This window comes from Stomoxys calcitrans, chromosome 4 (assembly GCF_963082655.1).
Source record: "Stomoxys calcitrans chromosome 4, idStoCalc2.1, whole genome shotgun sequence".
NCBI classification, from domain to species: Eukaryota; Metazoa; Arthropoda; class Insecta; order Diptera; family Muscidae; genus Stomoxys; species Stomoxys calcitrans.
Genome location: NC_081555.1, coordinates 17,084,154 through 17,100,135, shown reverse-complemented (window position 1 = coordinate 17,100,135; position 15,982 = coordinate 17,084,154). Strand labels below are relative to the sequence as shown.

The 15,982-nt window shown below is 40.5% G+C and overlaps 2 protein-coding genes across 8 annotated transcripts in view; one reads left to right on the top strand and one right to left on the bottom strand.

Annotated features, from left to right (window-relative positions):
* The window catches only part of LOC106084131 (uncharacterized), a 700,945-nt gene that overhangs the window by 49,799 nt on the left and 635,164 nt on the right, over nt 1-15,982 (bottom strand). The gene's annotated exons all lie outside the window — the stretch shown is intronic.
* The window catches only part of LOC106084130 (protein sevenless), a 66,378-nt gene that overhangs the window by 27,541 nt on the left and 22,855 nt on the right, over nt 1-15,982 (top strand). For all 4 annotated transcript variants that reach the window (XM_013247623.2, XM_059366367.1, XM_059366366.1 and 1 more), the window contains exons 3-4: nt 9,653-9,727; nt 15,831-15,896. In XM_013247623.2, coding sequence (XP_013103077.2) covers nt 9,653-9,727; nt 15,831-15,896 — 141 coding nt within the window. The remainder of the gene's footprint in view (nt 1-9,652; nt 9,728-15,830; nt 15,897-15,982) is intronic.

The window sequence follows — 15,982 nt, the reverse complement described above, 5'->3', positions numbered from 1 at the left end:
ATCGATCTATAGCTTGACCCAGCTCCCATATAAACCGATCTCCCGATGTTGCTTCTTGAGCCCCGAATTGGACCACCTCCTCCTCCGCCCATATTCATTATTCTTTGTTTGCCTAAAAAGAGATACTGCGCAAAGAACTCGACAGATGCGATCCATGGTGGAGGGTATATAGGATTCGGCCCGGCCGAACTTAGCACGCTCTTACTTGTTACTTTCAGCATTTGTTTGCTGCGCCAAGAAAGAGAAGAGTCAGACGCACCTTTGAGTGAACCCAAAGCCACCCAATCACTTCCTGATTCGATTAAGGTCAGCCTGTCCGCAGTGCAAGACCTTAACATCCAACGATGGAGGTATAATAGAATTTCTAGTTGGAGTGATCTAAAAGGTTAGGCGCTAGCAGCATTGTTATGAGTCTCTTCATAGATCATCACAAACTTTTGTTCTCATAAAGGGATAAATTTTTTATGAATGATTTCTTTTCTCGAGTGTATTATCACACTTAATTGATTTACAACTCTTGTATGTTGTCATGTTATGTTTTGTTTGTTGTTTTTGTGTTTTTTTTTTGTTTGGTATGACATCACAATCAAGCAAACCAAAGTACATGCAAGTATTATTTACAAGGCATTTATACCCATACAGATATTGGGCCTATCATATTCACAACAATTCAACGAACGTGCTCATGTGTCAGCAGAATTGTGTTATCACAACAGTTTAGCTAAGTAAAATTAATCTCATTAGCATGATATCCAAACCAAGTTAAATTGTTCTGGAATTCCAGGGCAAATTAAAATATAAGTGTCGATAATTACTTGGTGAGCTTAAGCTTACAAAGTTAAATTGCAGACTATGTGGCTATGAGGTTTGCAATGAAGCAAGTCAAATGATAAAGGGATTGTAAAAAAAGTGTAAAACAGTTTAGAATAACTGTCTGTGTGTCTGTTTGAGGCTCCGTTTGTGTGTATGTATGTCTGTTCTTCCCTCTGTCTTCAAGTCTGTGTGTATGCCGGTTCGTCTGTCTGTATGCTGGTACGTCTGGTTTTCTGTCGGTCCGTTTGTTTATTCGTCTGTCTGTCCGTCCCTCTGTCTTTTTGTCTGTCTGTCCGTCCTTCTGACTCTTGTCTGGCTGTATGTCTTTTTGCTTGTCTGTCTGTCTGCCCATGAATGTCTATCTGTCCTTCAGTTGGTCTGGCTGTCTGCCCTTTTGTCTGCCCGTCTGTCTTACGGTTTGTCTGTCTGTCCGTCTGCCTGCCTTTCTTTTTTTCCGTCTGTCTGTCTGTCATTTTGTCTATCTGTCCGTCTGGCTGTCTGCCCGTCTGTCTATCCGTATGTCTGCCCGTCTGTCTGTCCATCTGCCTGCCTTTCTGTCTTCCCGTCTGTCTGTCCGTCTGTCTGTCCGTTTGTCTCTCCGTCTGTCTGTCCTATTTTCCGTCTGTCCGTCTTTTTTTCCGTTCGTCATTTTGTCTATCTGTCCTTCTGTCGGCCTGTCTGTCCGTCTGGCTGTACGCCCGTATGTCTGTCCGTATGCCTGCCTTTTTGTCTTCCTGACTGTCTGTCCGTTTGTCTCTGCGTCTGTCTGTCTGCCATTTTCGCTGTCTGTCTCTATTTTTGTCTTTTTCTCTGTCTGCCATTCCGTCCGTCTGTATGTCCGTCTGTCTGCCTTTCTGTCTTCCCGTCTGTCTGTCCGACTGTCTGTCTGACTGTCTACCCGTCTGTCTGTCCGACTGTCTGTCCGTTTGTCTCTCCGTCTGTCTGTCTTATTTTCCGTCTGTTCGTCTTTTTCTCCGTTCGTCATTTTGTCTATCTGTGCTTCTGTCGGTCTGTCTGTCCGTCTGCCTGCCTTTCTGTCTTCCTGTCTGTCTGTCCGTTTATCTCTCTGTCTGTTTGTCTTTTTTTCCGTCTGTCTGTCTGCCATTTTCGCTGTCTGTCTCTATTTTTGTCTTTTTCTCTGTCTGCCATTCCGTCCGTCTGTCTGTCCGTCTGCCAGCCTTTCTGTCTTCCCGTCTGTCTGTCCGGCTGTCTGTCCGTTTGTCTCTCCGTCTGTCTGTCTTATTTTCCGTCTGTCCGTCTTTTTTTCCGTTCGTCTGTTGGCTGTACGCCCGTCTGTCAATCTGTCTGCCTGCCTTTCTGTCTTCCTGTCTGTCTGTCTGTTCGTTTGTCTCTCCGTCTGTCTGTCTTGTTTTCCGTCTGTCTCTCTGCCATTTTCACTGTCTGTCTCTATTTTTGCCTTTTTCTCTGTCTGCCATTCCGTCCGTCTGTCTGTCCGTCTGCTCTTCTGTTTGCCCGTCTGTCCATATGTCTTGTTTGTACGTCTGTCTGTCTGTTCATTTGTCTGTCCGTCCATCTGTCTGTCCGTCTATGTGTCGGTCCGTCCATCTGTCGGTCCGTCCATCTGTCGGTCCGTCTGCCCTTCTGTCTGCCCTTCTGTCTGCCCGTCTGTCTGTCTGTCTGTCTGCCTTTCTGTCTGCCCTTCTGTCTGTCTGCATGTCTCTCTGTTCGGCGAAATCGGACAATACGTGCGCCTTTTATGGGTCCAAGACCTTAATCCGAGAGACTGGTCTATATGGCATCTATATCCAAACCTGGACCGATTTGTTCCAAATTAAAGTGGATGGCGAAGGGCCTATCACAACTCACTGTTCCAAATATCGGCGAAATCGGACAAAAAATGCCCAATACCTTAAATCGAGAGATCGGCAGCTATATTTAAACCTGGACCGATCCGATCCAAATTGAAGTTGGATGGCGAAGGGCTTACCAGAACTCACTGTCCCAAATTTCGGTGAAATCAAACAATAAATGTGTCTTTTATAGGTCCATGACTTTAAATCGAGAGATCGGTCTATATGTTCATCTGTCCGTCCGTCCGTCTGTCTGTCGGTCCGTCCGTCCGTCTGTCGGTCCGTCCGTCTGTCCGTCCGTCCATCTGTCGATTCGTCTGCTCTTCTGTCTGCCCTTCTGTCTGCCCTTCTGTCTGTCCATCAGTCTGTCTGTCCATATATCCTTTCTATCCGTCTGTCTGTATGTCTCTCTGTATGTCTGACTGTCAGTCGAGCTGTCTGCCCGTTTGCATTAAGAATTGTTGCAGTCCTTTAGGCCTAGGTTGATGGGATGAAACCACACCCGAGTGTGTGGTTTTAGTTAGGCCTCCAGTCGATTTAGTACCACCAATGACTTATAACATTATGTTAGTCTATCCGTATATCTGTCAGCCTGTCTGTATATCCGTTCGTATATTCGTCTGTCCATCCGACTGTCTGTCTTTCCGTTTTTCGGTCCTTCGTCCGTCCACTTTCTGTCATTCTGTTCTTATATCTGTCCCAATATCAGACAGCAAGTCTGTATGTATGTCTGTCCGGCAGTCTCTATTTCGGTCATTACATCCGTCCATCTGTCTGTATATCCATCCATCTGTCTGTATATCCATCCATCTGTCTGTATATCCGTGCTTCTGTCTGTATATCCGTTTATCTGTATATCCGTCCATCCGAAAGTCCGAATGTCAGTCTTTCTGTGTATTCTCCATCTGTCTGTCTATTCATCCGCCCTTTCGAATATATGTCTATCCGTACATCTGTCCGCCTGTCTGTATATCCGTTCGTATGTTCGTCTGTATGTCTGTCCGTCCCACTGTCTGTCATTCCGTTTTTCGGTCCTTCGTCAGTCCACTTTATGTCATGCTGTTCTTATATCTGTTCCAATATCAGACAGTAAATCTGTATGTCTGTCTGTCCGACCATCTTTATATCGGTTAGTAAATCCGTCCATCTGTCTGTATATCCGTCCACTGTCTGTATATCCGTGCTTTTGTCTGTATATCCGTTTATCTGTATATCCGTCCATCCGAAAGTCCGAATGTCAGTCTTTCTGTGTATCCTCCATCTGTCTGTCTATACATCAGCCCATTTGAACGTCTGTCTAACCGTATATCTGTCCGCCTGTCTGTATATCCGTACGTATGTTCGTCTGTATGTCTGTCCGTCCCACTGTCTGTCATTCCGTTTTTCGGTCCTTCGTCCGTTCACTTTATGTCATTCTGTTCTTATATCTGTCCCAATATCCGACTATAAGTCTGCATGTCTCTCTGTCCGACCATATCTATTTTGGTTACTAAATCCGTCCATCTGTTTGTATATCCGGCCACTGTCTGTATATCCGTGCATCTGTCTGTATATCCGTTTATCTGTATATCCGTCCATCCGAAAGTCCGAATGTCAGTCTTTCTGTGTATCCTCCATCTGTCTGTCTGTCTATATATCTCCCCATTTGAAATTCTGTCTATCCGTATATCTGTCCGCCTGTCTGTATATCCGTTCGTATGTTCGTCTGTATGTCTGTCCTTCCCACTGCCTGTACTTCCGTTTTTCGGTCCTTCGTCCGTCGTCTTTATTCCATTCTGTTCTTATATCTGTCCCAATATCAGACAGCAAGTCTGTATGTCTGTCTGTCCGACCATCTCTATGTCGGTTAGTATATCTGTCCACCTGTCTGTCTGTATATCCGTGAATCTGTTTGTATACCCGTCTATCTGTATATCCGTCCATCCGAAAGTCCGAATGTCAGTATTTCTGTGTATCCTCCATCTGTCTGTCTATTCATCCGCCCTTTCGAATATCTGTCTATCCGTATATCTGTCCGCCTGTCTGTATATCCGTTCGTATGTTCGTTTGTATGTCTGTCCGTCCGACTGTCTGTCTTTTCGTTTTTCGGTCCTTCGTCCGTCCACTTTATGTCATTATGTTCCTATATCTGTCCCAATGTCAGACAGTAAGTCTGTATGTCTGTCTGTCCGACCATCTCTATGACGGTTAGTATATCCGTCCATCTGTCTGTCTGTATATCCGTGCACCTGTCTGTATATCCGTTTATCTGTATATCCGTCCATCCGAAAGTCCGAATGTCAGTTTTTCTGTGTATGCTCCACCTGTCTGTCTGTCTATACATCCGCCCATCTCAATGTCTATCTGTCCGTATATCTGCATCTCCGCATATTTTTCTGTCCGTCTTTCTGCTCGAATATCTCTCTGTAAATCCATCTATTGGGTTGCCCAAAAAGTAATTGCGGATTTGTTATATAGTCGGCGTTGACAAATTTTTTCACAGCTTGTGACTCTGTAATTGCATTCTTTCTTCTGTCAGTTATCAGCTGTTACTTTTAGCTTGCTGTTAAAGTATATTTGATTAAAGTTCATTCTAAGTTTTATTAAAAATGCATTTACTTTCTTTTAAAAAATCCGCAATTACTTTTTGGGCAACCTACAATTTGGATCCGATGTGACTTTGACCACAATTTGTATATTTCCTTTAATTATTGTTAGCGCTACTATAGGCAAATTGACAAACTTAAGAAACCCCATGGAAAAAGCCCCATATTCCAAACAAGAATTTCCCATATAATCTCACCCCATTTCCATACCTCTACCCCCATTTTCCTCTTTATTCCCACAACATGTTTAGCCATAAAGGCCATCATGAATTTGCACAAGATTGGCGGTAGCTGGAAAATTTAATATGACCCATTAACTTTCAGGCATTAGTAAAGTTTCCAGGGCTGAGTTTAATCAAAAGAATCCCCAGAAAAGCTCCATGGAATATGGAAAACGTGGCCATTAATCAGCAACATCTCGGCAAATTGCAATTCATTCATAAATTTTTGATAGGAATCATTGACGATGACGATGATGGGGATTTTGATGTAGGCTATTGTATGGAGTGGCTTTCAGGCAATTATTACAATTTGTATAAGAGTGTGTTTGTGCGTGTGTGTGTGTGTGTGAATTTTATGTGTATTTGAGGCTTCTTAATTATGCAAATCAGGGAAAATGATTATGGTATGTCTAGATGTGTGTTTGAAGAAAAATCAGTCATACTGAATAAACGGTCGCATTTTTAGCACAAAACAGTGGAAACAAAAAAAAAAATAAAATAAAATATATTAAAAAATTAATTATAATAAAATGAAATAAAACAAGTAAAACGGCGTAAAGTTCGGCCGGACCGAACTTTGGATACCCACCACCTCGGGTATATATGTAAACCACCTTTCGTCAAAATCCGGTGAAAAATGAATAACTTATGGCCCATAACAGCTATATCGAAATATGTTCCGATTTGGACCAAATACTTATAAGTACACGTCATTGTTCACCTGTTTCTAACAAAATATTGGTCTTTTAAGTAGCTATATATAAAAATAAACCGATTTGAAGTATTGGGTTGCCCAAAAAGTAATTGCGGATTTTTCATATAGTCGGCGTTGACAAATTTTTTTCACAGCTTGTGACTCTGTAATTGCATTCTTACTTCTGTCAGTTATCAGCTGTTACTTTTTGCTTGCTTTAGAAAAAAAGTGTAAAAAAGTATATTTGATTAAAGTTCATTCTAAGTTTTATTAAAAATGTATTTACTTTCTTTTACAAAATCCGCAATTACTTTTTGGGCAACCCAATATATACGACACGAATGTCGAAAAGGCTAACATAAGTCACTGTGTCAAATTACAGTGAAATCGGATTATAAATGTGCCTTTTATGGGGCCAAGTTGCAGAAAACTATCGCCTAACACAACTCACTGTGCCAAATTTCTGCGAAATCGGTCAATAAATGCCCCTTTTATGGGCCCAAAACCTTAAATCGAGATATCGGTCTGTATGGCGGCTATATCCAAATCTGCACCGATCTGAGCCAAATTGGAGAAGGATGTCGACGGGCCCTACACAACTCACTCTCCCAAATTTCGGCGAAATCGGACAAAAAATGAGCCTTTTATGGGTCTAATACCTTAAATCGAGAGATCGGTTTATATGGCAGCTATATCCAAACCATAACCGATCGGGCCCAAATTGAAGAAACATGTCCAAGGGCCGAATTTCAGCAAAATCGGACAATGAACGTGGCTTTTATGGGCCTAAGACCCTAAATCGGCGGATTGGTCTATATGACAGCTATATTCAAATCTGAACTGATCTGGACCAAATAGAAGAAATATAACGAATGGTCTAACACAACTCACTTTTAGAAATTTTGGCAAAACAAAAAGACGTGCCAGGGTCCAATACCTTAAATCGAGAGATCTGGACCGATCTGGACCAAATTGAAAAAAAATGTCGAAGGGTCTAACGCAACTCAAATTTCAGTAAAATCGGATAATAAATGTGGCTTTTATGGGCCTAAGACCTTAAATCGGCGAATCGGTCTATATGGGGGCTATATCAAGATAAAGTCCGATATAGCCCATCTTGGAACTTAACTTTCTCTGTGCAAATTTTCAGCTCAATATCTCTTTTTTTCTAGACTGTAGCGTGATTTCAACCATTAGACGGACGGACGGACACACGGACATTGTTTATTTGTCTGAGAATTTTACGACGATCCGATATATATATACTTCCTAGGATCGGAAATGGATATTCCGATGTGTGGCAGACGAAATGACTAAATGAATATACCCACTATCCTATGGTGGTTGGTATACAAATCAACTTTTCGTAAACCATCCATGAGCTCTGATTGATTGGCTGCGACATCCACTTTCATTCTCACAACACTTCCTGGCCAACATTTGCAAATGCTACTTTCGCCCAAGGAACTTCTCACATATCAATGAGTACAGTCAGCTTCAAGTTTAAGCTCAATGATAATGGGCCTCCTTTGAAAAACGAGTCCAAAGGGCGTGCCGCAGTGCGACATCTCTTTTGAGAGAAGTTTTTACATGGCATAGTACCTCACAAATAATGACAGCATTAGAAGGGGAAAACCACCGCTCAGATATTTTTCTGATGGTCTCGCCAGGATTCGAACCCAGGCGTTAATTTGAACCCTGCGCTATGGTGGCCTTCCAACATTTTGCGTTATTGTATTAGAATACGCCTTACCATATCAAAATCTGCATTTCATATCTTTCGGTTGTATCTCCCTTCTTATAACCACCACCATAAAATTTGGGTATACAAATCTAGTCATTCTGTTTGTAGCACCTCCAAATATTCGTCTAAGATAACGTAATTATATTCTTGATCGCTTCAACGATCTGAGTCGATCTAGCAATGTCCGTCCGTCCGTCTGTCAAAATCACGATAGAGGTCGAACGCGTAAAGCTCGATTTTTGAAATTTTATGAAATATCTTTTTCACAGATATTTCATATTGATGTAGGTCGTTGGGGATTGTTAATGGGTCATATCGGTTCAGATATAGCTCACATATAAACAGATCTCCCGATTTGACTTCTTGAGCCCCTGGAAGCCTCAATTTTTACCCGATTTGGCTGAAAGTTTGCACTTAGTATCTGTTATGACTTCCAATAATTGGGCCAAGTATGGTCTAAATCGATCAAGAACCTGATATAGCTCCCATACAAACCAATCTCCCGATTTGACTGCTTGAGCCCTTAAAAGCCGCAATGTTTGCCCAATTTGGCTGTCATTTTGCATTCGGTGTTATGTTACGACTTCCAACAACTGTGCTATGTACGGTCCAAATTGGTCGATAACCTGATATAGCTCCCATATAAATCGGTCTCTCGATCTTCCTTGTTCGGTTCCTAGAAGCTTTAATTTTTGCGTGTTTGACAGAAGCTTGGCATGTAGAATAAAATTAAGTTCATCAACAGAATCTATGGTGGTGGGTATCCAAAGTTCGACCCCGCCGAAATTTATGCCTTTTTACTTGTGTTATTTTCAATTATTTCTACCATGTTCCACTGTGTGTGTTGCCTTATCTGCATGATGCCAAAGTGGCAATTCTCGTTTTGCGAAAATTGTGATTGTATCTTAAATGTGTGTCTTTGAGATAATGTTTAATGGTGGATGTGCCATCTCTATTTGCAGCTGAATTGATTCAGCTCAGTTTCACGAGCATCAATGTGGCTTTGCGATAACCATCATGATCGTTAACTTGACAAATTTGAAATGTGATATAGCAGGTTAACAAGGACAAAAACAGACAGCAGACAACGAGAAAACGAGAAAACAATGGAAAAGCATTCTAATTATTTAAATGACATTTAAGAGAGGGATAAGCAAGGCTGGCGATATGATGGAAGAGAGGGCAACAAAGGGAAGCATGAAAACCACAAATTGTGGAATATAAAAATTGACAAGTGAGCAAGATTAAATAATTTTGTATTCGATTTAAGAATTAATGAGATTTATGAGTTAATCAATTTTCTAAAATTGAAAAAAAAAAAAAAAAATTATAATAAAAGTGATTTGTGTCTTTTTATGGGGAATTTTTTAATCCCTTAATTAACTTTGATTTAACAGCCTTTGTCCTTAATGGACTTTATAATGAGCAGCTTTATATTTTGAATTTTTTATTTGAATTTTAAATCATTTATTTATCATTATGAGTTTATTTTAACCAGGAAGTTTATTAGCCCAAGTAATTAATGCGAATTTTGATGATAATGAGGATGATTATCATTCCCAAATGTAAAGTAAACACCTCAATACTCAATAATTTCATAAATAATGTGCTATCGTTTTTTTTTTCATTGGTAATTGAATTTAAAATGTAAATGAAGCATTGTGAAAATTTAGAGGGCAAACCAATTTTACACTGTTTTTCTTTTTTTTTTTTTCATCATTATTAGTTGTTATAGCTTGAAAAAAAATAATTATGTTTGTTTTTCTTTTCTTTTCTTATTCCAGGAAACAAAATTTCAAAATGATTTTGGCGTTAAATGTTCCATGGGTGATAATCGAACGGAATGCTATCGAAGGAGGGTAAGTACAACAACAACTAAATGAGTGCCTTGGTCGGGCGGGCCACATCTTATATACCCTCCACCATGAATCGTATTTGTCCAGTTCTATGCGCGGTATCTCTTTTTAAGCAATCAAAGACTATTGAATAAGAACTGTTATGCTATTGGAGCTATGTCATGTTATAGTCCTATTCGGACCATAAATGAATGCTGAACAATGTAGAAGTCATTGTGCAATATTTCAGTTCATTCGGATAAGAATTTCGCCTTGTAGAGGCTCAAGAAGCAAAATCGCGAGATAGGTTTATATGGGAGCTGTATCAAGCTATTGATCGATTCAGACCATATAAGATACATATGTTCAAAGTCATGAGAGAAGCCGTTGTACAAAATTTCTGCCAAATCGGATGAGAATTGCGCCCTCTAGAGGCTCAAGAAGTCAAGACCCATGATCGGTTTATATGGCAGCTATATCAAAACATGGACCGATTTGAACCATACTTAGCACAGTTGTTGGAAGTGATACCAAAACACCTCATGCTAAAAAAGTTTCAGTCCAATCGGTCGAGAATTGCGCCCTCTAGAGGCTCAAGAAGTCAAAACCCAAGATAGGTTTATATGACAGCTATATCAGGTTAGGTACCGATATGCGCCATACTTAGCACAGTTGTTGGAATTCATAACAAAACACCTCATGCTAAATTTTAGTCAAATCGGATGAGAATTGCGCCCTCTAGAGGCTCAAGAAGTCAAGACCCAAGATCGGTTTATATGGCAGCTATATCAAAACATGGACTGATTTGAACCATATTTAGCCCAATTATTTTAAGTGATACCAAAACACTGCGTGTCAAATTTCAGTCAAATCGGATGAGAATTGCGCCCTTTAGAGGCTCAAGAAATCAAGATCCCAGATCGGTTTATATAGCAGCTATACCAGATTATTAACCGATTTGAATCATACTTAACACAGTTGTTGGAAGTGATATCAAAACGCTGCGTGCCAAATTTCATTCAAATGGGATGAGAATTGCGCCCTTTAGAGGCTCAAGAAGTCAAGACCCCAGATCGGTTTATATGGCAGCTATATCAGGTTATGAACCGATTTGCGCCATACTTAGCACAGTTATTGGAAGTGATATCAGAATACAACATGGAAAATTGCAGTCCAATCGGACGAAAATTGCGCCCTCTAGAGGCTCAAGAAGTCAAGACCCAAGATCAGTTTATATGGCAGCTACATCAAAACATGGACCGATTTTGACCACACTTAGCGTAATTATTTGGAAGTGATACCAAAACACTGCGTGCCAAATTTCAGTCAAATCGGATGAGAATTGCGCCCTTTAGAGGCTCAAGAAGTCAAGACCCCAGATCGGTTTATATGGCAGCTATACCAGATTATTAACCGATTTGAATCATACTTAACACAGTTGTTGGAAGTGATATCAAAACGCTGCGTGCCAAATTTCATTCAAATGGGATGAGAATTGCGCCCTTTAGAGGCTCAAGAAGTCAAGACCCCAGATCGGTTTATATGGCAGCTATATCAGGTTATGAACCGATTTGCGCCATACTTAGCACAGTTATTGGAAGTGATATCAGAATACAACATGGAAAATTGCAGTCCAATCGGACGAAAATTGCGCCCTCTAGAGGCTCAAGAAGTCAAGACCCAAGATCAGTTTATATGGCAGCTACATCAAAACATGGACCGATTTTGACCATACTTAGCGTAATTATTGGAAGTGATACCAAAACACTGCGTGCCAAATTTCAGTCAAATCGGATGAGAATTGCGCCCTTTAGAGGCTCAAGAAGTCAAGACCCCAGATCGGTTTATATGGCAGCTACATTAAAACATGGACCGATTTAAACCATACTTAGTGCAGTTATTGAAAGTGATACCAAAACACTGCGTGCCAAATTTCAGTCAAATCGGATGAGAATTGCGCCCTCTAGAGGCTCAAGAAGTCAAGACCCAAGATCAGTTTATATGGCAGCTATATCAAAACATGGACCGATATGGCCCATTTACAATCCCAACCGACCTACACTAATGAGAAGTATTTGTGCAAAATTTCAAGCGGCTAGCTTTACTCCTTCGAAAGTTAGCGTGCTCTCGACAGACAGACGGACGGACGGACGGACATGGCTAGTTCGACTTAGTCACGACGATCAAGAATATATATCTCTAGCTCTCTAGTTCGACTTAAAATGTCACGACGATCAAGAATATATATACTTTATGGGGTCTTAGACGCATATTTCGAGGTTTTACAAACAGAATGACGAAATTAGTATATCCCCATCGTATGGTGGAGGGTATAATTACATAATAACCTGTACCACAGCAGGGGTGTACTAATGCCCGTACATATTTAAAATTCCAAAAAATTTTCCTAAGTAACAAAAAAAAAAAAAATTACCACAGCAGGGGTATACTAATGCCCATACATATTTAAAATTCTATGAAATTCTCCTTAGTAATGAAAAAATTACAAAATTTAGTTGGATAAAAATCTGATGGCCATATAATTTTCTTTAGAAGAATAAGAAGTTAAGTTAAGCTGACGATTCCTTTTCAAAGCCTTTGAAAAAATTTGTACACCGTCTATGCTTTTTTGTTCATTAGGCAGCCCTTTACTGGTTTGTATTAATCACAATGTGTTTAGAAGTGAGTCTGTATGGGTGACAGACAATGCTGTAGTCATACAATTTCTTGTTGCTTTCACACACCCACACACACACGCACACACAATAAACATAGCCAAGATGCAGTCACACAAACACCTAGTACTCCCCATCTTTAAATAACTTATTATGAAGAGATATAGTGTGAGAGAGAGAGTGAGAGAGAGCGAGAGAGAGATAGCAGAGTGAGTATAGAGCCAAAGAGCTTTAAAACATCTACAAGGACATTTAAGTTTTGTTTGTGAAATTTGAGACATATCTAAAGTATGAATGGAATGAAGTCATTCATACCTACGTAGCATTCTATGGCTACATGCATACTCGTACTGTCACATGGGAGATTACGACCAGACAGACACCTTGACGTCGTCTCACAGACTATTGCCACAGACCGTAGAGGCAAGGCAGAAAATAAAACAAAACAAAACCAGAACCCATACTCCTTAGAAACAAAAGCAGAAACAAAAACAAAAAAAAATTAACAACGTCAAGGGTGGCTTGATATTGAAATTTAATAGCCATAATGTGGTCTTGTTAACTTTTTGACTCTTACCATGGGAAACAATGGCCACTAAGGTGAGATTCTTTTGTAAAGCCCAATGTCTGACTTCTGCTTTGCTAAGCGACACTAAGGGAATTTTCGATTTCGAAAGACAAGGGAAGAAAATTAAATAACCGCATAATTGAATAAACAAGACATGGGAGAGTAAGAAGACAGTGTTTTAAAGACAACAGGTAAAATGGTGTGAAGTTCGCCCGGGCCGAAACTTGGGTTCTCGCCACTTAATTCTTATATGAATTATTTTGCAACAATCACATTGGGAGTTGAGTGCGGCTTCTATGATCTCAAGATGTCTTATAGGAGATTCGGTATTTGAGGGAGCCTATACAGTATATATTGTAGATCGATTCGAAACATACTTGGCACAGATGCAGAATTCTTTGTGTCAAAATTTAGCCAAATCAAGTGAGGCCACTGTAGCGCAGAGATTAGCATGTCCGCCTATGACGCTGAACGCCTGGGTTCGAATCCTGGCGAGACCATCAAAAAAAAATTTTCAGCGGTGGTTTTCCCCTCCTAATGCTGGCAACATTTGTGAGGTACTATGCCATGTAAAACTTTTCTCCAAAGAGGTGTCGCACTGCGGCCCTCTGTTCGGACTCGGCTATAAAAAGGAGGCCTCTTTTCATTGAGCTTAAACTTGAATCGGACTGCACTCATTGATATGTGAGGAGTTTGCCCCTGTTCCTTAGTGGAACGTTCAAGGGCAAAATTTGCAAATTTGCATTTTTGATTTAAACAGCTCACGCCGGGTTTTGTGTTTTGTTTCACTTAACCATGAATCGTCTTACAAACGAACAAAGCTTGTAATTGATTGATTTTTTTATTATCAAAATGCATGCTCTGTTAAGAAAGTTCATCGCGCGCTTCTTCGACCAAGCAACGAAGCTCATTTTTGGCTCAATGGGTACTTAAAAAATTAGAATAGTCCATTTTGGAGTGAAAATCAGCCAGAAGCATTGCAAGAGCTACCAATGCATCCAGAAAAAGTCACAGTTTGGTGCGGTTTATGGGCTGGTGGCATCATTGGACCGTACTTCTTCAAAGATGCGAATGCGAATCGTAACCTAACTGTGAATGGCGAGCGCTACCTTGAGATGATATTCAATTTTTTTTGCCCAAAAAGAAAGTTTATGGGTTGGTGGCATCATTGGATCGTACTTCTTCAAAGATGCGAATGCAAATCGTAACGTAACTGTGAATGGCGAGCACTACCTTGAGATGATATTCAACTTTTTTTGCCCAAAAAGCAAGTTTATGGGCTGGTGGCATCATTGGACCGTACTTCTTCAAAGATGCGAATGCGAATCGTAACGTAACTGTGAATGGCGAGCGCTACCTTGAGATGATATCCAACTTTTTTTGCCCAAAAAGCAAATTAAGGGCTGGTGGCATCATTGGACCGTACTTCTTCAAAGATGCGAATGCAAATCGTAACGTAACTGTGAATGGCGAGCACTACCTTGAGATGATATTCAACTTTTTTTGCCCAAAAAGAAAGTTTATGGGTTGGTGGCATCATTGGACCGTACTTCTTCAAAGATGCGAATGCGAATCGTAACCTAACTGTGAATGGCGAGCGCTACCTTGAGATGATATTCAATTTTTTTTGCCCAAAAAGAAAGTTTATGGGTTGGTGGCATCATTGGATCGTACTTCTTCAAAGATGCGAATGCAAATCGTAACGTAACTGTGAATGGCGAGCGCTACCTTGAGATGATATCCAACTTTTTTTGCCCAAAAAGCAAATTAAGGGCTGGTGGCATCATCGGACCGTACTTCTTCAAAGATGCGAATGCAAATCGTAACGTAACTGTGAATGGCGAGCACTACCTTGAGATGATATTCAACTTTTTTTGCCCAAAAAGCAAGTTTATGGGCTGGTGGCATCATTGGACCGTACTTCTTCAAAGATGCGAATGCGAATCGTAACGTAACTGTGAATGGCGAGCGCTACCTTGAGATGATATCCAACTTTTTTTGCCCAAAAAGCAAGTTTATGGGCTGGTGGCATCATTGGACCGTACTTCTTCAAAGATGCGAATGCGAATCGTAACGTAACTGTGAATGGCGAGCGCTACCTTGAGATGATATTCAACTTTTTTTGCCCAAAAAGCAAGAGCTTTACTTGCATGACATGTGGTTTCAGCAAGACGGCGTTATCCTTGTCTTCCGAATCTTGAGAAAGTCGTTGATGGTTCCATCGTCAGGTCCCTGTTCGTTAGGCTGTATTGAGTGTCCCGACCCTGCAATTCCTTATATTTACGTCTTAGGATTCTTGCCTATCCCAGTCTTCCAAATCTTGAGTAAATGGGCTTCTTGGGAGTGGGTGATAGTCTCATCATCGGCTCCCTGTTCGTTAGGCGGTTAGTAAGTCTTCTGTCACTGCACTGCCTGATGTTTCATTATAAGGATCGTACTTATATTTCAGGATCTTTGCCTATCCTAGTCTTCCGAATCTTGAGGAAATCGGTGATGTTTCCATCCTCGGGTCCCTGAAATTTGCATTTGAAAACTATTTTAAAATCTTTACTTATTTTCCTTTAAATTTGTATTTTCCATTTTTTTTTTGCGCTTTTGAAAATTCTGTAACTACTGTCCCATTTACTCTCACCTACTCGTGTACTCGTGTTTTGTCATGTCTTCAGCCTTGTAACTCTTTTCACATGATTGACATTGATCGAAACATCCTTTAGATTGTATGAGTGTGTGCGTGGCTTTGAGGTTGTCATCTTATTTGTTGCCACTAAGGAATTTTTCGTTTGTGGCAAACTTTTTTTTTTTTGTCAAATCATTCATTCATTCATTATTTGATCTTTTGTTCATTGTTGTTTGTTTGGGGTTTTTTTTCTCGAACTCTTTGTAGTGTTTCAATGGCTGTGAACTGTGGTGGAATGCCTTAAAGGAATTTGAGCCTTGCCAGGAAGCATGTGTAAGTATTCTCACACAAAAGCTGAGAGTTAAGATGGTGACAAGGCCAAAAAGAAGAAGAAGAAGAAAACCAAGCCTTTTTTACAA